Genomic DNA, 23224 nt, shown 5'->3' with positions numbered 1-23224 from the left:
ATTTCCTTACAGAGTGCTGACGTTATCACACACAGAGTGATCTGACCGACTCAGAGCTGCACACACACACACACACACACACTCTGCAGAACAGGTTCAATCATCTGATACGTTCAGTGAGGACAAATCTGTTTCTCCACAAACTCACTGAGGACTGGAGCTGAAACAGGGTTCTTACTGCAGACAGAGACAGAGGGCAAACCAAAGGACGTTCTCCTGCTGAGGTTGATTATTTCCATTAAATCTCACACTCTGTCTGTGCAGTTACTCCAGTAACCAATAACCCTGTCTGTCGACATGCAGCAGCTACAATCTGCTATTTGACTGGTTCACTTCCAACCTGATTTTGTAATGTTAACACTTAACATCAACAATCACAGCTTTCATGTCAGGAGGAGGAAACAGGTCATTTAATATGTTATAACATGAGGGAGATGTTCGCTCCAGCAGGTGGGAAATGAACACAATCATTAACACGACCAGTCATCTCCACGTGTCTCATTTGTTTAAAACTGATGGAACAATCACAGACTGGTGTAGTTCAGAGAATATAACAGCTTCACCACACACACACACACAACAGCAACAGTCTGCTGTGTCTCTGTTTCTGGGAACAAACACTGAACAGAATCTCCTCAGATTAGTTGCTGTCACACACTCTGCTCTCACACATTGTTGGAGAGGAAACGAAGGATGAATCGATGCTGTGATTTCTACAGTAACACTGCTGAACACACCTCAGAAATAAAAACAGACTGATTGATAAAGTTTCCTCAGATAAACATTAATATTCACTGTTTGCTTCTGAAGATTCATTTTACATGATATTTAAAAAGACTTACATCTAATTGTGTCTTAGTGGTTAAATTTCAGTCAATCACTCACTGACAGACATGAATATGTTGATTTTATTGCTTCTTGTAATTAAATGACCTTTTATTAAAACACAGCAGCCCTGCAGAGATAAAGATACCTTCATTAGTGGAGACTTAGCTGATGTATCAGCACTGCAGGTTACACACAGACAGGCCTGTCAGAGCTACAGCTGAGTTATGATGAGTTCACAGCCCTGATTCTCTTCTTTCCAAGAGCTGTTGGAGTACCTGGATTACCAAACTGGGTTCAAACTGGACAACAGGAAGAGGAGGGAAGGAGGGGAAGGTCACGCTGAGATATTTAACTCCAGATTTGGAAAATTAGCATCAACATATCAGCAAAGATTACACTTCCAATAATTAGTCATTTCTTCTGGAGGCAATCAGATACGTTCTGGTGCACGGCCAAGATGGTCTGTGTTCATCTGAGTCTGGATCTGGATATTAATAGAGTCTTTCCCCAGTGATAATGGTGCAGCACTTCTGTGACTGAATGATACTAATATTATAGCTCCTACAGAACATCTCTCCCCTCCCTCACTCTCAACCATGAACACATATTTTCATAAACAGCACTAAGAGCTCTTAGACTGAACAGGTACTTATTACTTAAAAGGGGAGGGACCAGAGCTTTTGCTGAGTCACATGGGTCAGTGTTGTCTTATAAAATGACAGGAAGCTTTTCAGCATCTTGAGATCAGCTACTCAGACACGACTGCTGCTTTCTGACAGATAACTGGTTGTTTTCTGTGTGTGTGTGTGTGTGTGTGTGTTTTCAATAATGTAATTCCCAGATAATGGTCTCCCAGCCTCTGTCACAGAAACTGGGTGTAAAAATGACTCGTTTCCAATTTGACTTCACAAACTGAATAAATCACTTCAGCTTCAGCTTCAGCTTCTGTGAACACACATTTCTTTGAATGACTGTTTGGCTGATTGGTTTGATCACTGACACACATAACCCTTCTTACATTTTGGTTGTGCACGAGACATCAACCCTCCGGGTGAGTGTGTTTCTGTGCTGCTGTGGTCAGAAACAGGAGCTGAGGACTGAGTGCTGGCTGCCACACCCAGAAGCCTGAGCAGATGTTATCGATACAGAGAGAGAAGAGGAGGAGGAGGATGGAGGAGAAAGGGTGAGCTGGAACGAGAGCTTAGAGAGAAAATGAATAAGAGAAGGAAGAGAGGAGATGTAAAGAAGATGAGACAACAAAAAAGGGAGGAGGAGAAGGTGAGGAACAGAGGAGACAGAGGACAGGAGACAGAGGACAGTCACATGAGACTGGAGGAAAAGTGAAGGTGAGAGATTATGAAAAGAGGATGAAAAAACAAAGATGGAAATGAATGTTTCAAAACACTGCATGTAGAAGCAAAGCCACCTCCCAGATTATCTGCACCGCCCCCGACCAATGAAAACACATCGACACACAGGCCTCCAGCACACACAGCAAAAACATCAAACTGAAGCTCAGGACTAACAGTGAACTACACACAATAACATGGACACCTCGTTTCATCAGCAGAGAGAGGAAAACTGTGAGATCAAGAAACTGTCTCTGTAAAACTCACTGCTGGAGAACACGCAGGGCAAATAACAGGTGTGATGTTTGCCTCTACAGTTTGAGCAGGGAAAGCTGTATGACCGACTGGCTGAGGTCAGAGATGAGGCCAGGTACCAAAATCATGACTCAAAGTCAAAAGGTGGTTTGAGTAAAAGTTAAACTAACATCGTTTTAGAAGAAAAGAACATTTGTCCTTTCGCTCTAGCATTAAAACTGACATCTTCTATTCAGAGTGGTGAGCTGCACACAAAAGATTTAAAAATGTCTGCACCTGTGGTTCTCCTGTAGGATTAATATAAGTCACACACACACAGGAACTTCATCTGACGTACATGATATCTGTCACTGCTTGAGGTGAGAAATACGTGTACACTGCACAGTCAACACAGTCTGCAGCCATGTTTCTATCAGAGGATTAAAGATGAACAGAAAACAGAATTAAAATCAGCAGCTAGTGGAGTGTAACTGACACAAACACAACAGCACACCATCCCCCATATTCAAGTGGAACAAATTACCCAGTGTGTGTGTGTGTGTGTGTGTGTGTGTGTGTTTGGGGGTTATAGAGCTCTAGTCTCCAGAGAAGCAGGATAACCCTGAACCCTGATCCTCATCATGCAGTACCCATTCCAACCTCACACACACACACACACTGTGGGTGATTTGTTCAATTTAAACACAGGGGGATGGTGGGTGCTCTCTCTCACACACACACACACACACACACACACACACAGCTGACTGAGTTCCCAGCACTATACTATTGTGTGCTGATGAAGGATGGGGGCCCTCTGCTCTCTCTCTCTCTGAGCTTCATTAACATGTCACACTGGGTTTGAATAGTGTGTGTATGACATATTCCTGTTAGAGACGAACCGATCACATGAAATCTGCACATATTTCATATTTTCATTCAAAATCCATTCTCTACTTTGATAATGTTATTCTTAGAAACTGTGGTAAAGAGAGAACTCTGGTCCAGACATGATTTACACCCAGAAACACAGGAACATCAGAAATCTGCTGCAATGAAAACAAACGGTACATCACCGTACGTCCATTAAAGTTTCGTTTTTGCCTGAACTGACAGGTTCAGATTGTTACTCTGACAACATGATGATAGGATTCCTACAGAGACAGAGGAAGATCCTTTAGTTCAACCAGAAACATCCGCACAGTGTGTAACACACAGCCCAGCGTCTTTATCCTTTCAGTTACCAGGTTTTAGTAAAAGATCATTTAAGGATTAGCGGTGATCGCAGCTGAATAGATTCTTAGAGAAACCACAGTTCAACAGCCATAAACTGTGGATGTGCAGTAATATTACTTATTCTCCTAAAGGGTGAAAAAAGACGACAGAATTATGTTTAAAAAATAAAACATAAGAGAGACTCTTGGACTTACCACTCGTCTCCAAAGGATTTAGGAAACGAGTAAATGAATGTTTTGCTGATGTTCAGCTTCACAGAGCTGATCATACATCTCACTCTCAGCTGCAGGAAGAGCTGGTATATTTATGTACTGGCAGTGCAGTCGTAGTAATGTCAGAGCCTGGCAGAGGAGGAAACTGTTCAATTAAATTTGATTATTGTGATTTAAAGCATTTTATATTGATTATTGCTGCCAGAGCTATTAGATTCCATTATTTGTATAGAGACTGAGGAGCTGGCTGTTCAGCATAATGCAACAAATACAAGCTTACTCCCACTTTTAGAGCATTGTACTGTGTGTTAAATGGCTAAACTGTTAGTGTTTGTGCTGAAAGACTTTCCGCTCTTTTCACAGAGAAATGAAAGTCTGACTAACAGATGTTGAAGCAGCTGCTGTATCATCCTCTCTCCTCTGCTGGGGATGCAGGGCGTCGGCTCTGCAGAGAGAAACTGTGGAGACACCGAGGCGACAGACGGGACAAGCGTGCAGCTCAGCGAGTCAGAGGTCACAGAAAGATTTCTGGTTTCTGACGTGTTTCAGCAGCTGCACACACTGTACCTCTGTCACAGCGAGCAGAGAGCCGCGACTCCTACAGCACTGAGACGAGGAGTGAGCGTGAACCATGAAGGTGTTTACCAGCTGCCCAGAAAACACAGGAAACAAAACACTTTGCACCAGAAGCAACACTCGCATTTCTGCTTACATTTCCAATTCACTTCCAAAGCCTGAAGGGCCTGAAGTGTTTGTTAAGTACTTTGCAAATAACCTTGACCTAAGCTGACTCCTGTAAACACAAACGGCTCCTGGCTGATTACAGATGATCCTGAGGGAGTCTGCGCCTCCGTCCTGGGAGATCCAGTGCATCTCTCACTCATTAGCCGTCTTTAATATGTGACTCTGTTAGTACAGGGAGACAGGAGAGTGAGGAACAAAGGTCAGAGGTCACAGATAAAGGCTAAAGTCAGGGGCAAAACGATAATCAGCCTGAATCCCCCGTCTCGATCTGATGAGTCAAACGATTATCTTGCTGTGAGGAGTGTTAAGAGTGATTTTACCCTGATCTGCTCTGAAGACGATCGGAACCACTGCGATAAACATTAAACGTTCAATATTTCTGATGGAAAATCCTGTTGTGTGGGGAGAACATGGAGAAGAGGCGAGCACGCTCTGTGGATTGTCACATGGAACAGGGCATTTGCCAATCGGGAAGCGAGCTGACTGAGGACAGATAGATAGAAGGACAACATCTATCCTATCTTAAGAAGGACAACAGACAAAAGATGTCGTCAGTCCACCATGTTTATTTCCTCTAAAGTCTCGTGTGACCACGCGAGGTTTGGAGTTTTGAGAGTCCAGACTCTGGTTGGTTGATGGACAGAATCTATTAGTGTGCGGTGTCACACATCACACACTATGAGAACAACACAGTGAAATCTGCCTTTATTTGTCGTCATGTGCGTGGCCTCTCACATCTTCTGAATGGGGTAAGATTTTAAAATCTCTTAGCGTGCCAGGCTTTAGTGAGAACGTTTATTTGTGTGGCTTCTTCCTGTAAAAAGCAGCCGGGCCTCGAGCTGCTTTATCAGGTGTCAGCAGTTTGAGGATAAGAGCTGAAAGCTTATACCTGCTCCTCTAACAAAGTGAGTGCAGAGTGAGTCTCCTACACTCATGCCAATCATCCCATCCTAACTGGCAAAGCCACATTTCACTCTGTTGACTTGTCTACATGTTCTCTGCAAAACACCCGACCTGTGTCACTGAGGTAAGACCAGGTCACTGCTCAGATCAGCGTCTAAAACAACATGGAGGAGGTCGTCTCATCAGAGACTCACAGCAGCTGTCCTCCACAGACTGGGACAGTGTTAGAGCTCAGCTCAGGTTTATTAGTCATATGTAGGTTAACACAATGTACAATGGAATGTGTTGGATGAGAAACCAGGTCAGCTAGTCCTGGTTAGCAGCGTCAACAGTGACGTCTTTCTACGTGTTCCTTCACTAAGATACTACCAGAGCTCACTGACTGAGCAGAGTAAACCCTGTGAGATCAACTGTGATCCACGTTTCGATGCAAAGAGAGCTGCACGGGAACAGCTCTCCTCCGTACAGTAACAGGAGAAGCCTGCACCCACTTTAACCTTCCACGCCTTTCCTCCGACATCTACGCTTCTCTGCAGCCACTCACCCCAGTTTAACAGCCCCGGGGGTATTTACATCATATCCTGTGGAGTGGAAAATGCACTGACCGCTCACACTGTACTGTAACAACTTCCTGCTCCTCATTATCAACATCAGAATGATATCATTAATATATTCCCTTTATAACCACCCTCCATACCTCCTCCTTTCATTCCTGACGTTTTCTCCCAGTGGGAAAATCATCTTTCTTTACAATCTGTCAAAAAAAAAATGGAGGAAGCAATTTGGGAAACCTCCTGTCAGGAAGCTTTGTGTGAAGAAACACAAAAGTATTCCATCAAACGCTTTCTTTTATAGCAGACACATCACAAAGACTTTCATTAGACTCCACCCAGTCTCTGATCAGCAACAATAGACAGGCTCATCAAAAGGAACATTTTCCTCTTGGACAAATACTGAGGAAAGTCCTGCTGTAAAGGCTGAGAACAGCAGGTTGTTTCAGCCTCTACCTGCTCTGTTAGCTGTCTGCTGTCAGCTGGAAACAAATAAAGAGCTTATATTTTGTAAACAGAAGTCATGAAAGAGACATTTCATCTGTAACAGACTCAGACATTTATCAGCAAACTGTCCTGAATCTGTCCCACTTACCTCCTCATTTCCCTTCTTTGTTTCCTCCAGGTTATTAAGGAACAAAGCAGGAGGTAAGACAAACAGGACGAATCTCTTACATCTGAAAACATCCAGACATGTAACAAGATCAGAGAGGACGAAACCCACCACCGCTCTGCTATGAATCTAAACTTCTAACCAAACGACGAGGTCAGAAACCAGGATCTCCCTCAGACAGCTCAGGTTTATTACAGCCTGTTGTAGTTTTGTCCATTGTTTTTGTCAGATATTAACTCAGTGAATTATCAGCTGAGATCTGGAGACATGGTGACATAAGTAAGAAACATGAGTAGTCAGACGAGCAGGTTGGACACAAACCTCCCAGGTTGAGACACTTGGTCGGTAAACAAAGCTGACAGCTTTAGTCGTTCCCCACACTTTGACCTGGACATACAGTGTGGGCAGGTTTAATGTGCAGTGAGGGATTATTCAGTTTCCAGCTGCATGTTATAGAATAAAGGGTGACTCAGCAAACTACACAGAGAACTAAATAACTAAACAGGATGAGATGCGTCAGGATCCGTCTGAGTCATCTCAGAAAGATCTCACTGATCACATCACGGACTCAAAACCTTCAGAGTTTTTACAGTCAGGAAAAGTCAAGGCAGATCTGAGGTTTTATATCAGTGACAGTGTTAAGACGTCATCGTGCTTCAGCTGAAGTCCTTCTGAGATCATCTAACAGACTTCACCTAACGATTTCTGCAACTTTCTAAAACCGCCAATCCAACAATCCCGCCTGGTTTACATCACGATGAAGCTTTCTTACAGCAGACATTTTGGTGTGTGGCAGAAGAACACAGGTGAGTTTCACCTGAGCTCTTCCTGCTGTGACAAATCAAAATGTCAGGTGTGTACAGGTGCTGAACTCCTTCCTTCACTGTCTGAGCGTACTGTCGACAAATAAACTGCCTGAAAGAGTTTGAACAATGATTAGCATCTTGACCCTCTCCACAACAGCACACTTTTCGCCCCACCTTGAAGCGTGGCCTTTCAAAAAACCAGCCGTAAACAGTCTAAACACATCCCCTGCTTCCTCCGAGTCTGAACTTTCAGGTCAGAAAACACTCGCTCAAGTAAACACTGATCAGAGAGGAGGATTTCTCCTCACACGCAGGGAACAGTATGAGGATTTTAATCCACCTGCCGCAGGAGAACTGGTAAAACCAGACCAGTATGGAGCAGGGCAGCAGACTGGGAATAGAGGAGGAGAGGTGTTGGCCTGTTTCTGTATGCAGCAGGCAGAGCGAGCTGTTCTGCAGAGCAGGCCTCCATAACAAAAGCTCAGAGAGAGAGAGAGAGAGAGAGAGACTGGGAGTCACCTCCCTCTGCCTCTGTCTCTCTCTTTATCTTTTTCTTCTTCTCTCTTTCTTTCCTTGCATCATTGTGGGAGCGTTAGCATCAGACAGCTCATTGAATCAGCATTCCACGAAGGATTAGGTTCAACACACACACACACACACACACACACACACACACACACACACACACACACACACACACACACACACACTTCCTCCTTTCATACACACAAAACAGAAGGGAGGCTGCAGAGGGCAGCTTCAGCAGTACATACCACATCTCTCTTCTTCTTCTTCTCCTTTAGTCCATGTCGTTCTCTTCTTTCCCTCCTCGTTTCTGCTGGATGTCGGAGGATGCGGAGAGAGGGAGAGAGGGAGAGAGGGAGAGAGGGAGAGAGGGAGGTGCCTTTGATGTTGTGGCAATCCCACTGCAGAGAGAGAGAGAGGGAGAGAGAGATGGTGCTAACAGAGAGGAGGCTAAAGTAAAACTAGCCACCAGCTCTCAGTGTGGGACGGTGGGATGGACGGATGGGAGGGAAGATGATGATGATGCGGCACCTTTCAGTATGGAAACAGAGGGAGAGGGAGGGAGGGAGGGAGCGGGGTGCCCTGTTACCTTGGAAACTGAGATGATGTGATGGAGAAGGTGGAGTCGAGCTCTGATTGGCTGACAGGGTGTGGTGCTCCCCTTCCTGAGGGAGGGAGGGAGGAGGGAGAGGGGGAGGATGACAGAGCAAAGGCTGGGATGTGAGAAGCAGCTGCTCTCTTTTTCTGCACCAGACGAGAAAACGCTGCACAGCGACGACAGGAAGCCATCGGCGCCCCCGACTGCTGACTCCTGGAAGTGCAGAGGAAGAATTACAGCTGTTCTGTCCCGTTTTACATTAAAATCAGTGAAATACACACAGAATAGTCAAACAATAAACATAAACAAAACACAGAACAACAATCAGCAGATTTACATTTTAGTTCATCTACAGTTTCCTCAGAATTTCTTAGAGAATAATTGATGCAAATTGAATCTTATACAACGTTCCTTTTTCTTGCTTGTTAAGTGACACATTAAACCTTTAGACCTTAATGTTACAGCAGGTTAAAAACCACTGCTTCAGTAAACAGGACACAATAAACAAATACATTGGAGGATGAATAAATGATTAAATAATATTCTGTTTGAACTCAGCTTCACATTTAAAATATGAAACATGACACTTCAACATCATGAAAAACAATCTGCTGAACAATTTACAGCTCTGAATTGAATCTAATGTATGAGCTAATGTAATAATTAGAGACAGTGTTGAATTAATTCAGTGTTTCTCGTCCTTTACATGTAAAGAAACATCTGATTGTTCTCATTTTTATCCACAAATAAAAAAACCTTTCCATTAGAAAATAAAAACAAAAACTCAGAGATAACACACTGGGCAGTGTGTGTGTGTAAAGCTGCATCTATTAGTCGATTAATGATTAGTCAATCGACAGAAAATTATTAGGCAACTATTCTGATTATTGAACAATCATTTTAGTCATTTTAAGCAAAAATGCAACATTGGCTGTTGGAAACATCATCTTGGTCTGCAGGTCTTCTTTTCTGTTTTCTGACATTTTATAGACAAAATGAAAACTGACCTACAGCGCCATCTGCTGACAAACCACCGCAAATTCAAAAACTGCGTTGACGTGATGCAGCTGAACATTTAAAACTCTTCTCTGTCCACTTCATATTTCTACCGCCACACAATAACAGATGGAGACACTCTCAGAAACGGCGTCTCTTTTCTTTCTCCTGTTTAAACCTGAACTAACCTCAACTATTCTCTAAGGTCCTGTTTCTGAGTTTAGCAGCCCGCTTAACCCTTTGACCTCATCTGCAGAAAAACCTTTATTTACCTTAATGACGGACTCATACACAAGCTAATATCATTTTAGCATAAAGAGCATGGACTTAACGTTAAGTTAGGAGCTAGTTTAAGTTGTAACCGTCGGTTAAACGGTCGGTAACGATATTAACGAGTTGGTCTCACGGCTATGAGGTAGGATAACAAGTGCGCAAGCGCGTTAGACCCCAGGGACATAAATCAAAACATCTCAAACTTACCAGGCTAATTAACAGCTTCAGACTTCACATATCTTAACGTAAACAAATTAAAGTTATCAAAACGTTTCTGTTATTGTGAGAGAGTCTTACCTGAGGGGAAACCCGTCCAGTCCGGTACACTCTCTGCCCAGGTGAGCTGCACTTTTTTGGGCGTGGTTCTCATTTCACTGCCCCTGAGTTCACCCCCCTACCGTCCAATCAAAATGAATGATACTGTAGGTCAGCATCATCTATAACAAAGCATCATATTTTATAAACTCCTTATGTTTGTAAAGTACTGACTGATAGACTGCAGAGGAGCAGAAAGTACATTGTAAAGAAGTAGAACGTGGCATGAAAAGAAAATACACAAGTACGAGTATCTCAAGTTTGTACTTTACAGATTTTCTAAATGTAGCCATCTGCTAACACCCACACTGACACCCTGTGGGAAAAATGCTAATTAATTTAAAAAGAAAGAAAAAAGCATGGGGCAAATATGTGACATGCAGACATGTCCGTCAAGCCAAACTACGTTCAGAAATGGGTCTTTTTAACGTTTACCTACGTTGTCGACAAATATATTGACAACCAAGTTGTGTTTGCGTTTGGCAACCTGATTGACTGAACTGATAAATTCGGCGTAAATAAATTCACAAAAACTCAATTTTATCAAGTACGTGGCTTTAAACGGGAATGTGGAGATGCTTGGTGAGGAAATACACATTTTTACTATTTCATTATTGATGTTTGTTTATTTATTTATTTTACTATTTACTTGCAGTGCTGCAGTTTTGATTTTTGTGCTGTACAGTTCATTTTAACCACCAGGTGGCGCCATTCACCTTCTCATCATCTGAGCAGCCGCAGCGTTGAGCTGCTGGTCGTCAAACCATAGATTGTATTTGAGTAAACGTACAAAGCTGCTGCTGATGATGATTGTATTGTGTGGAACAGTTTCATTGTTCTGTGTTTAACCTCATTAACCACATTTTCTGTGTTATTTTAACTTTAACATTTTCTGGTCCGTTTTCTTTTTGCTTTATGTCTCTGTGACCTCTGCGATCACTGAATGCATTTTACAATAAACTTCTGAGTTCCTGATTGCTGAAGTGTCGTTGAGCAAGTTTCTGGTCCTGTTCTTGACCTCTGACCCCTCCAGACATCATCTTTCAGTCCTCACAGTAAAACAGATGAAAGGTTTTATTATAAACCCATAAAATCCAGTTGAAGGTGGAAGAAAGAAGAATCACAGCAGCTTTGGAAAAAAAGAAACTTTATTTGGAAACATTATGGAGAGAAAACAAAACAAAAAGAAACTTGTTTTAGAGTTTTTCATTTCTGAAAATCATTTTTATTTACTATAATACACAGCGGATGACGTTAAAAGTCAGTTGGTTTGTACACCGGCGTGACTGGATGAGAGCAGATCTTATCAACAGAATGATAAAAGAAAAAAGAACAAGATTGATTGATGGAAAAACTACAGACGAACAGCTTAATCTTTTATTATCTAGCAGCTGCAGAAACACCCCACCCCCCCAACAACTCCCACCTCCCACCCTCAAAACTCGAGCTTGTACATCAGGATGCTCTTGGCTCTGATCCACTCTCGCCGTTCGCGCCCTTCAGTGTCCTCCTTCAGTCCAACATCATAAAACCTTAAAATGGGCTTTTGGCTACGTTCCATTCTGAATATTTATCCCCTTTAACACACCCTTTACCCCCTCATTCACATCTCAAAGGAAAATCATCTCTCATCTGTCTGCAGCGGGTCCCATTCCAGACATGTGTCGCCTTCAAAGTGCCCTTTAAAGTTCGCTAAATCAGATTTAAGTTGGCTTCTTTCCCTCCAGTACGACCTGTTCCTTCAAAATAAAATCCAACATTTTTATCCATATTGGGGGCCTGCTTCTGTTCCTTTCCTATCCATTAAAGTTTGACTTTTTTTTTTATTTAAAAAAAAATTCCAGGTGGAAGATGTGGGAATTAAAGGCTTTTTTTCAATTTAGCAAATTAAAAGTGCCCAGTGTCGTACATCTTCAAAATATGAAAATCTAAAATTACATAAAATAACCAAAAAAGCAGCAAATGATCACATTGATGAACTAGAACCAGCAAACATCTGGTATTTCTACTTAATAAATGACGATGAAAATAAATACATTTTCTGCTGAGAGACTCATTGCTCCAGCGATAGTGGGAAAATAAATTGGGTTTTCTGAGATTAAATTGTTATCTGCAGTTAAATAAAACTAACAACACTGGCAGAATCTGACAGAAAAAAGAAGGGAAGGGAAATCGACCGAAAAGGAAACAGCTGACAAGTTGAAAGTTGAGGACACAGGAGACACGTCTGAAATGGGACAGACCCCTCGCTCGACATTTTTGTATAATTGGATTCATCCCCCATCGCTGACATCGATCAATACACTTTTCAAGGTCTTTTTGGAACTTCTTCTTTTTATAGTAAGAACAGGAAACTAATTTTATGCTTAAAAGTCAGCAAATCCCCAACGTGTTCGACTTCTTCACTGTTTGACTGTTTGACCTGCTGATGAAGTCGTCTTGTCTGTTCTCTGAGGAGAGTTTGGTTCAGTCTGGTGCTGAGAGGTCAAAACAACACGGAGCAGATGTTCCATCAGTCACTTCCTCTCCACCCTTTTTTTATACTGTAGCACCAAACAGGATGTAAACACAAACAGCCTCTCACAGAGCAACGCAAGATCCAATTCACAAGAGTTGAGTTTGTGGGATTAATATAATGGAAGTGCACTTTACTCGCCTGAAGAAAGCATGGAGGGGGCATTAACTAAAGTGTGTTTTATTATACAGGAAACAGCTTTTGAAAGGGCTTTTAATTTGGTGATCACACAACACTATCGTCTCCAACTAGTTTTGTGCATCCAGAAGAAAAAGCATACACATTATTGTGTAGAAATGTGCAAAATAATTAAAAGTATTTCTATAGACACTGTAACTGACAAGTGTTACGTTTTGGTTCATTAGTTTTAGCGAGAAGACGTGTTGGTTGTGACGCTTTATTTGACAGGTCTGTAATTTCCAAATGATTTCCAGAAACTTGAACCAGGAAGAACTATACAGCAGAATCTGGTGCTCACTAGAGGGAAAACAGATTTTTAAAGAAGTGATGAAATTAATTTTCCCTGTAACTAGTACCAAAGTACCAGTGGTGGAAGAATAAAGATCCTTTACTCAGGTCAAAGTAGCAAAAGTATCAGCAACAAAATATGGTTAAATGTACTTAAAATAAATGTAGATGAAAAGTACATCTAACTTAGAAATGTAGTATAAATTAGCATTTTAAAAAAGTACCTGAAAACTCTACCTAAGTGACAGTATTTGAGTAAGTACTTTCCACCACAGCAAACTATGAAGTTCTTTCCAGGAAGCTTCATGGAAATTATTTGGAAATTACCAATGACTGTTTATAAAGGATGGACGAATGTAATTCAAATATCTGGATCGCCCCCTGGTGGCTGGCTGCAGTACAGACCATAAGCCCCGCCCCCTCCTGCGCCGAACTGAAAAACAGATTGTTTCAGTTGATTGTTTCGTTTGTTTAGGTGTTCACTGTCTAATTATCTGATGCTATGAAAACGAGGTGTGATGTCATCATTGACAGCTGTGATTGACTCGTGATTGGTCAGGTAGGTGTAGAGGCGGAACTTCAATTCCATGGCAACAGCAGCCGATCACTACTGGGCAGACTCTGGCTCACCAGTACAAAGATGGCAGCGCTCGTATCGTATAGTTCTGGGAATAAGTGGAGACATGTCAGCCATCTTTATATAAAGTCAGGCAGAGGAGTGTCTGATAAATGTTTCCCTGGGCCAAAGATCATCTGAGACTTATCTTTCAGAAAAATGATTTTCAGCACCATTAAACAAACACAGGAAGATGATGAGAAACAAACTGAGGTGAACAGAAGTTTATGTTGATACCAAATTAACTTTCATGTCTGTGTAAACTCTGCCTCAAAGTGTCACTGATGAAGGAAGCGATGAGGGATTTTTTACTCTTCTGTTTCAGACGGGCCAAAGAGGAATTAAAACCTACTAATCTGCCCCCCTCCCCACACACACACACACACACACACACACTCTCACACTCACACACCATCAGAAAAATAAAAAGATGGGTTTCAGTTACACCATCAGAACCGCAAAGAAATATGATTATAGCTTCTGACAGATTATAGTCCAGTACCCCGTGGTATTTCACTAACTCAGCAACCTCTGCTGCTGATAAATTTTTATATATATATACTTATATATACTTCTTTCCTCTATTTAGGGAAAACTATTCAACATATAACCAAAAATATGATATTAAGAGTTGATTTCTTGCATGACAGAAAAGAAACAAATGCAAAAAAAAAACATAAAATAAACTCTCTCTCTTAGAGTTTTTCTGTGGAAATGTTCCCCTTAAACCAAACAGATTCAGATAAAACAATGCAAATCTGAACAAAAGCTCCTTTAGAGTTTCAGCGTGTTTTCATTTCATTTCATTTTTTTAAACTTTAAAGTTCTTTTTTTTCACTAAGTGGCAAAAACAGAGACATGCAAATTTTCGTTTCCAACAAACAAACGGAACAAAAAGTAGAAATGAAAAAGCAGAGAAAGCGTCCTCCACAAAGCGAAGGAAAATCGAAAACACGGAAGACGCCTCCTCGAACCCTATGGGATCCAGAATGCATTGCAACAGTGGTTTTCCTCACTCATGTGCCATCATCGAAGGGGTCAGAGGGGGGGTCGTCACTACAGAACGAGAGACGTCAGTCATTGCATTAAGAGTTAGAGGCTCTAAAGAGACGAAACAGTTAGCTGAAGATTGATAGTGAAGTCTGTAGAGTCAGATTCTCTCGTATGGAGCGTTACGAGTCCGTCAGTCCACATTTTTAAATTCCTTTTTCCCTCCTGAATCCCCCCTTCCCTCTGCAGAGAAGGTACAAACTGGCTGTAATACAGACCACAGGTCAGTTCACACAGATACACACACACACACACACACACACTGGCATCACCATCATCATCATCACACACACACACACAAGCACACAAACTGGGTAAAAATCAGACAATACAAAAAAATATAAAAAGAAATTTGTCGAAATGATAACAACATAAACGGAGCAAACAGACATGAAGTTGGCATGTGGGACCTTTGACACAAATCGTGCATGTGCTGTCCTTTAAGGAGGTCAAAGTTCATGTAGTGGGTTAAAGGTCAATTCATTCTATCTTTTAGTACTTAAAACCTCCACCTCCCCAGAACAAAAAAATTCATCCACGCCAAACGTGTCAGCGAGTTCACAGATCCACTGTTGGACCCCTCGCCTCAGCTCACTGACTGATTCTGGGTCAAAGGGAAACAAAAGAAGAAGAAATATTTTCCTGTGCTGAAATGTGGAGATCTGCGGGAAGACTCCGTGAAACACTTTCAGCCCACAAACAGCCTGCGAATGAGTCGGGTAACCAGTCAGTCAAACAGCTAATGAGTCGACCAGTCAGTCAGAACCAGGTGTTTCAGATTCAAGTTGCAGTCGCGGGGACTCTGTGAGTTTTAACTTCCCTTTTCTCTTGTGTCGGAGCAGGGAAACGGAGCAGGGGCTTAAGACCCCGGTGTGCTATTTCATCAGGGTAAGGTAGGAGGGGAATCTTTATTTGCCCCAAATGTGTCCCAGTCCAACCCTGCTAGACGATTAGTGTTGTCTCTATGTGCCAAATCAAATCAGTTCATTCATCGGTTCATGTTCAGTCTCTGTATCGTAAAAAGGGGGCGGTCAGATCCGAATATTAGTTCCAAAAGGTGACGTCCGATTGTAATTCTCTAATCCAGGATTTACCTCGCAGCATGAGCAGATCTCACAGATTAGGTTTGATCCAACAAATGGTCGACGTGTCTCTAAACCCCAAAGCTCATTCACCTTAAAGTCGATGACAAACAGCAGCTGCTGAATCCCTAAAACTCACCAACCAGGTTTGTGTTTTCTTAAATTTTAACGGCCGACCAGCGTTTTGCAGAGCAGAAGACGACCTACAGGTGGTTGTTGGTCAAAAGCGGCTGGCAGCACAGACAAATAACCCCCGACCTTAATTTCCCAGCATGCTCGCCTGGCTCTTAAATGAGCGGGTCGGGGGGCAGGGTGTGTTGGATCTGCTGCGGCTGCAGGGGCGGGGGCAGCTGCAGCGGCAGCAGGGCCTCCACCATGTTGTGGCAGTGTGGCGGCGGCGTGCCCTCGCTGCTGGAGCTCTCGGCCACCTCGCCGCCGTGGAAGAAGTAGTCGCTCTGCACGATGAAGGACTCGATGACGGCCTGGTTCAGCTTGGTGGTGGACAGCGTGTCCTTGTTCTCGAAGTCGGGCCGCATCAGCGTGGGCCAGAAGCAGATGGACAGGTTGTCGGCCGTCATGAGCGTGGTCTTGCTGTGCTGGCTCACCCTGCAGGAGGACACGGACAAACCCATCAATAAAATGACAATAATCAGTAACAACTGCTGCACAACACACAGGTGGTTTCAGTCACCGAAATGTCTGGAGTTCAAAATAACCCGTTCACCTTCTCTCTCCTAATATTTCTCCAAAGTCCATCACAGCTAAAATGCTGAAACATGTTATTTAAAAGGTTTGCAACACCACACAGAGATTCATTAATTACCTTTGTCGTGACTCTAAGTCCCTGAGTCTTTGCTAAAATCAACACTTTGCAGCAGTGATTGGTCTGATGGTGCTGAGTGAAACATATAGCTGTACCAAGTCTCCTGACAGTCACAATCCAATACAGAGAATATTCTAAACTGTACATGAAACTTCAGACTTTAATAGCTCCTAACTTAATTCAGTCCTTTTAAGACTCTTACATGCTTTAACCTGATTATGTTTGATGTTGGATGTTAAAGATGGGGTTTGGGAAAAATCCACTAATTCAGACTTACTGGTATTTATTGATATGGTATGATGTTTTCTGATATGAGCACATACTGAGTTACTTGCTGCTTTAGCCACAGGTTGCTGAGAATCATTTTAATCAAGCAGGACACTGACACTTGTAAAGCAATAACATGATGAGATGAAACCATTACGATGTGATTTTGGTGAAAGTCGGAGACATTAAATGTCAGAATGCGCCGTATCAATAAATCTAAAAATATGATGTAAGGCTCATTAATCTGGTTTGATTAACCCGCCTTAAACTTTATTTATTACTGACATGAACACTAAAGCTAAAATCACTGGTCTATACGTGGCCGTAAGGAAACATCATTCCTCCTGTCATGAAGACGAAGGAAACAGATTTTTTGTTACTGGAGCATCAGAAACATCCGGCAGCTGAGTGATTTAATCATTAACTGATGAAGCGTGACATCGTGGTTAGCGCAGAGATTAATTAAATTTTCCATAACATTTATTAAACTAATGACAGCTGTCATTTAATGCCGTTACATTGTCCAGCCTGTCAGCTAATTTGTTGAGCAGGATGAAGGGAGGAAAAAGTTAAATATTTCCATGTAAGGCAGCAAAAAACTGGAAAAGCAGAGTATTTTAAAACAGTGTACAGTACTTGAGTAAATGTACTTAGTTACTTTCCAACTGCAGCTTCACAAAGAAAGATAAAGGTGCAGTCAGAGTGTGACGGCTTGATGTTAAATCATTTGCGTCCTGCGATGCGTCAGACGACAGTTCTTAAGTCTAAATGAAGCTGCCTGCTGCGATGTGTTCGCTGTCACCACAGGTGTACGTGCATTTGAGCGCTGAGGCGTTTCGCTGCTGCTGGAGCCTCACAGAGGATTTAACTCCAACACACACATAACACGGATAAACAACATGTGTATCCTGTGTACAGGCAAAGTGTGTGTGTGTGTGTGTGTGTGTGAGCTTTGTGTGGGTGGGTGTGTTCATCTCTGCGTGCACATGTGTGTCTTAGCTCGGAGTGTGTGTCTGGAACATGTATCTGAGTATGTGTGTGTGTGTGTCTTACCTGTTGAGGTGTGTGATGATGTATTTGAAGACCTGGTAGTTGACAGGGGGAAACTTCTTCACGATTTCTCTCAAGACCTGCAGACGCTCCATGTAGTCCACGATTTCTGACACACACACACACACACACACACACACACACACACACACACACACACACACACACACACACACACAGGGAGAGAAGACAGAAGGCGTTTTACATTTTACACACACTCTCTCTTGGGAACGGAAATTATACTCTCTGGAAAACAAAAGGCTGTGATGCTGCCAAGAGCAGCTCCCACGCTCTGCACACACACACACACACACACACACACACACAAACACATATAATGACATACAAACACACATATATCAGCACTGAGCCTTGTGGGCAGAAACAATGCAACCATCTACTCTGGTTAAAAACAAAACAGGTCAGTTTCTGCAGACTAAGAAAATAAACACATTTGTATTTTATTGTACAGATTTAATAAAGTCACATCAGCATGAAACAGCTGATTAAAGGCTCAACTGTCATTATTATTAAGCCACAGGCCTAAACAGCCTCAAAATAAAACACAAGGATCTTCTATTGAACTTCTGCTTGGGGTAATATACAGTCAGTCATAGTCAGGTCTCTGTCTAGTTCTTTACTAGGGAAAAAAGTAACTGATACTGGGGAGAAATGAGAATATAGCATAATAATATCCAGTGAACTATAAAAAAAAACAGAAAATTCTGAAGATTTTATGTGAAAACAAAGCGTCTGCCAAGATGTAGATAAGCTGATATAAAAGAAATGAAAATATGGAGAGACAGCAAAAAACAAACACACACGCTAAAAACACATCCTGCTGTATTCCTGAAAAGCAAACGTTCTATGAAGTTCCTCGATACTCCTCATCCTCTCCAAAGAATCCGTCATTTTCCCAGCGGCGATGGCTCACTGGAGCAGAAACACCCCACTCACTTATTAAATATTTAAAGAGCAGATGTGAAATAAGAGCTTCTACCTTTGAATTGTCACAACAAAGCTGCTTCAACACAAACCCGACCTTCCTTCCCTGTCTTGAATATTCTCCAGGATATTCCAGTCATTCCAGGACCAGCGGGAAGCCGTTTACATTTTTAGACTCAAATTCACGGCCGCAGACGTAACAACACTCAGATTTATTCATCCTGGAACGCCATCAATCATCTTAACGAGGAGCCGACGGGAGACTTTGACTCTCTAATGGCTGGTAGAGGTCAGAGGTCATTAATCCACTCTGCCACATCTACACATTACCGAGAAATATCACAAGGAGAAACAGTTTACCACAGGACCTATATAACACTTTAATCCCCTTTTATTGAAAGTATATCAGCCTGATGGGCAAACACTGCCGTCCACACTGTGTACCCACAATGCAGCACGTTCAATAAGGTGATTAAACTACAAAGGATGAGTTTAGCTTCATCTTTGATGATCCCTGCCAGGAGAAGAAGCATCAGCACAAAACACGCTGACTAGAAACTTCCCACCAAGTGGACACGTAAATGAAGGAATGAATGTAAAATGCAGCTCAACAAAGATGTTAACGACGTTAACGAGTCCAGTAAAATTAATCTGGAATCAGCTTAAAAACACAACAAAGGACCAAGAAACACCCAGGAGGCCTGGTTGGATCCAAATCCCCCTTATCATTCCACTGAGGTCTCTCTGGTCTTTCATATACAGAAACTGACCATAAGGACATCACCTTAACCGTTGAACATTTAGTACTGGGCTCAGTTCAGGTACTGGGAGTCTGGTAGAATGATTTATGAATATTTCATATGAGCATTATGAGCAGCCGTGGCTGAAAAAAGCAGCAATTCATGTCATGTTTCCTACACGTCACCGGGTTTCCCCCCAGGACACTGATGTATGTCACCTCACCATCAATTTACTTTGTGAGGTGAAGGCCTAAACAACAGTCACACTCATTAAATACATGGACTTTAATATGTGAAACAGTGCCAGCTACTACAGCTTTTTGTTTATGTTTGGCTTCATTAAAGTGTATTAATATTTTACAGTGTTGGCAGGTGGTCTTTGTTCCAGGCATTCAATGTAAAACACTGCAAAAAACCTGTTAATGCTTCACACTCTGTCTCACCCACAGAAATACATGTTTCTCCTGTGATAACACTTCACATGATCAGAGCTGACAGAGTCAACACATCCTAACACGCAGATCTGAGACCTGCAGCAACAGAAGAGGACCCTCCCAGACTGGATCTGGGTCCCAGGACAGGTCTTGATTAACAAGAGATAAACTAGTGGACCAGTGAAGACCTGAAGAGTCTGGTGTGTTTGTTACAGCTCCTGAGGTACATGTAAACCAGTATAACATCTTGCCTTTTCTTCATTAGCACGACACATCGCAGCCTGAGCCTGAGACTGTTACTGTGACAAAGCAGCAAACAGGTCAAATCTGCATATTTTAATTTGGCTGTGGCCAGAAGTTTCCTACCAAGGTTCACTGATGCAAGAAAGAGACTGTCTAAGGTCAAACAGTAAACAGAGTGTAGTCCGGTGGTGACTGGAGGGAGACCACAGGAGAGAGAGGGAAAGAGGAGGAGGAGGAGGAGGAGAAAATGAAGGTGAAAGCAAGATTTTAAAAAGTAGGTGGTGAAAACAAGAGAGAGGAAGAAGAGGAGCTCCTGTTATATTTGATTTATTTTCCAGTGAAGAAGAACCAGCACCACCTCCCTCTCTCTGTCTCCCTCTCTAAGAACTTATTAAAGTGTGTGTGGGCGTGTACAGTATGATGTCTTTTTACACTTCTCAATGTCTTCCCAGTGTATTTTTGGCTCATTAATCTGCTGTCACCAGCCTGGTGGTTTCAGCATTCAGTATCACTAATGTACAACACACACACACACACACACACAGTGGGAAAGCAGAGTGAAGATGTCTGACAGTATCCTGGGGCTGAAAAAAGCCTCTTATGAGTGCATGATGTGACAGAAAGCTGTGTGTAAACTTAACTAGATTTCTGCAGCAGTGTTAGCATATAGTCTGTCTTTGTCTTTGTGTGACTGTTGTGTACACCTTTTGTGTTTGTCTCTACACTTTTAGTGAAAGGATAGTTCAACATTTTGCTCACTGCTCCCAGCCAAAAACAGACACATAATCCTGAGATATAATGTGTTCATTATTAAGCTTTAGAGCCAGGCTAGCTGTTTCCCCCAGTTTCCAGTCTTTATGCTAAGCTAAGCTAACCAGCTGCTGGCTATAGCTACATACTTAGGAAGGACTGTGTTTCTCAAAGTGTTGAACTATTCCTTTGACTTCAAAGGTCCAATGAACTTGAAAATAAGTTTCTCCTTGTAGAGTGTAATTTCATGTGTTCTCATCAAAGTCCTGACCTTTTCTGTTGAGCCTGGTATCAGAAGATTTTAGTAGTAATTAGTAATTCATAGCTCAGCTATTTTCCAGGACATTAACATAGTGTGTCAAAGTGTGTGTGTGTGTGTGTGTTTCTTCTTACTTGCGGCCTCCACCAGCTCTGGGTGCAGGCTGTAGGGGATCAGCGGGTCGGGCAGGTCAGCAAAGAAAGCCTTCAGCGCCCCGGCAGCAGCATTCACCGCCACGTCCATCGCCACAAAGTCAATACTGTGATCTATTAGAAAAAGAAGGAAAAAAAAAGGAAAAAGAGAGTCAACACAGACACTCGGTTTTTGAAGCTGAACCTAAAATCTTTCAGTCACTTTTCATGTTTGTTATCTGCCGTTTGATGGCGGCTTCATCTTTATTACGCTGCTTGTTTCATCGTCTGCATCTCAAACAGAGCAAACGGGAAAACAGCTCCACCCAGGAACAGCTGCTCGATAACAGGATCAAACTTCTTCTGTAACAGCGCACACAAACACTGCTAACTGTCGTTTGCTCTATGTGTTATTCTCTCTGCCAGGAAAAGTGTAGCTTTTCTTTCAAGGAAATTGCTATTGTCCCTATAATTAGTACATAATTCTTATCTTTGACATAATTCTTTGCAGATCTGTAACTACAGCAAACTGTATTTTACATTCCATGAAAGACAAACAGCAAGGACAGGAAAAAATGCCCATTGTTCATCTGTCTGGACCACAACATTACTGTTCTGGTTCAGTCTCATAGTGTTGTTTTCAGCTGTGAAAAAGCTACTGTACACAGCAGCAAACAGCAGACAGACACAGTTAGAGGCTGGCTGGTGAACACAGAGGAGCATTCAGCGGCTGAAGAGCCAGACATTTCCCTGAGGAGGCGGTGACCAAAAACAGAGCTAAAACAGAGGGAATACTGGACAGCTAACAGCTCACAGTATCTGTCCTCAGGTGCGATGGGAAGAGGAATATGTACAGCATAAAGTACAGCAGCATCTTCTCAGGAGCAGATGAAAATGGGGACGTGATCTGGGCGTCCACAGCCATACGCAGATGTGGAAAGTATAAACTGTCTCTGAAGCCAAGCCCTCATTCATCCACAATAAGCCCCAAGTGAGGAGCGGCGCCTCAGATCTGGGTCCGATAACCCATGTTGATCCATCCAGATTTGAGCCAAACAAGGTTTTTTGCTGGGTCAATGCTTCAATTTGAGAGGATATCAAAGAGCTTGTGAGTAGCTGTGTTGCAGCAGCGAGGCTCACAGCTGAGCTTTGTGTCTGAGCAGGAGGAACAGAGCTCCTCTCTGATCACAGCTAACAGAGGTTATCATCAGTCTGTCTGGGGGCACAGAGGCCTGAGTGTTTCTCTGATGGAGCAGCAGGGCTGGAACAGAATACACGCCCAGTTCAAACAACCATTTTTCTGCTCTGTTTTTCCTGTCGGGGAGAGGAGGGAGGCTCCAGCTCCATCACTTCAGCTCAAGTTTTTATTACCGTTTTGTTAACGAGAGTTATGGCTTTATTCATCCAGACAGAAAAACAGCAGTTGGGGTCATCTCTTCAGTCTGGAGCTGGAGATCTTTACTCACACATCAAAGTGGTGTCAGCTTTCTAATAAACCCCAAATAAAAACGCTGTATAATGATGGCTTATAAAACGAAAGCTACCAGAGATAGAGGATGAAAAAGAAATATTTATCACTTCCTGTTTTGACACACTGTAATGGCCAAATGACGACAGGAAGGAGGAGAAAGAGGGAGGAGAAAGGAGAGAGAGAAAGAGGACAGAGCC

The 23224-nt window shown here is 42.5% G+C and overlaps 2 protein-coding genes across 2 annotated transcripts in view; both read right to left on the bottom strand.

The window, feature by feature from the left end:
- akap6 (A kinase (PRKA) anchor protein 6) overlaps positions 1 to 10229 on the bottom strand; it is a 169225-nt gene extending 158996 nt beyond the window's left edge. Inside the window, 2 exon segments of the mRNA XM_051078111.1 lie at positions 8250 to 8812; positions 10166 to 10229. The gene's annotated coding sequence lies outside the window, so the exon portion shown is untranslated.
- Positions 10230 to 11313: 1084 nt separating this feature from the next.
- arhgap5 (Rho GTPase activating protein 5) overlaps positions 11314 to 23224 on the bottom strand; it is a 50704-nt gene continuing 38793 nt past the window's right edge. The window contains exons 5-7 of the mRNA XM_018703180.2: positions 21560 to 21691; positions 18058 to 18163; positions 11314 to 16520 (exon numbers count right to left, since the gene is read on the bottom strand). Coding sequence (XP_018558696.1) covers positions 16202 to 16520; positions 18058 to 18163; positions 21560 to 21691 — 557 coding nt within the window. The 3' untranslated portion in view covers positions 11314 to 16201. The remainder of the gene's footprint in view (positions 16521 to 18057; positions 18164 to 21559; positions 21692 to 23224) is intronic.

Source organism: Lates calcarifer, linkage group LG19 (assembly GCF_001640805.2).
Source record: "Lates calcarifer isolate ASB-BC8 linkage group LG19, TLL_Latcal_v3, whole genome shotgun sequence".
In the NCBI taxonomy this organism is placed as follows: domain Eukaryota; kingdom Metazoa; phylum Chordata; class Actinopteri; family Centropomidae; genus Lates; species Lates calcarifer.
The sequence above is the reverse complement of the archived record's forward strand: the minus strand, read 5'-3'. Positions and strand labels throughout refer to the sequence as shown.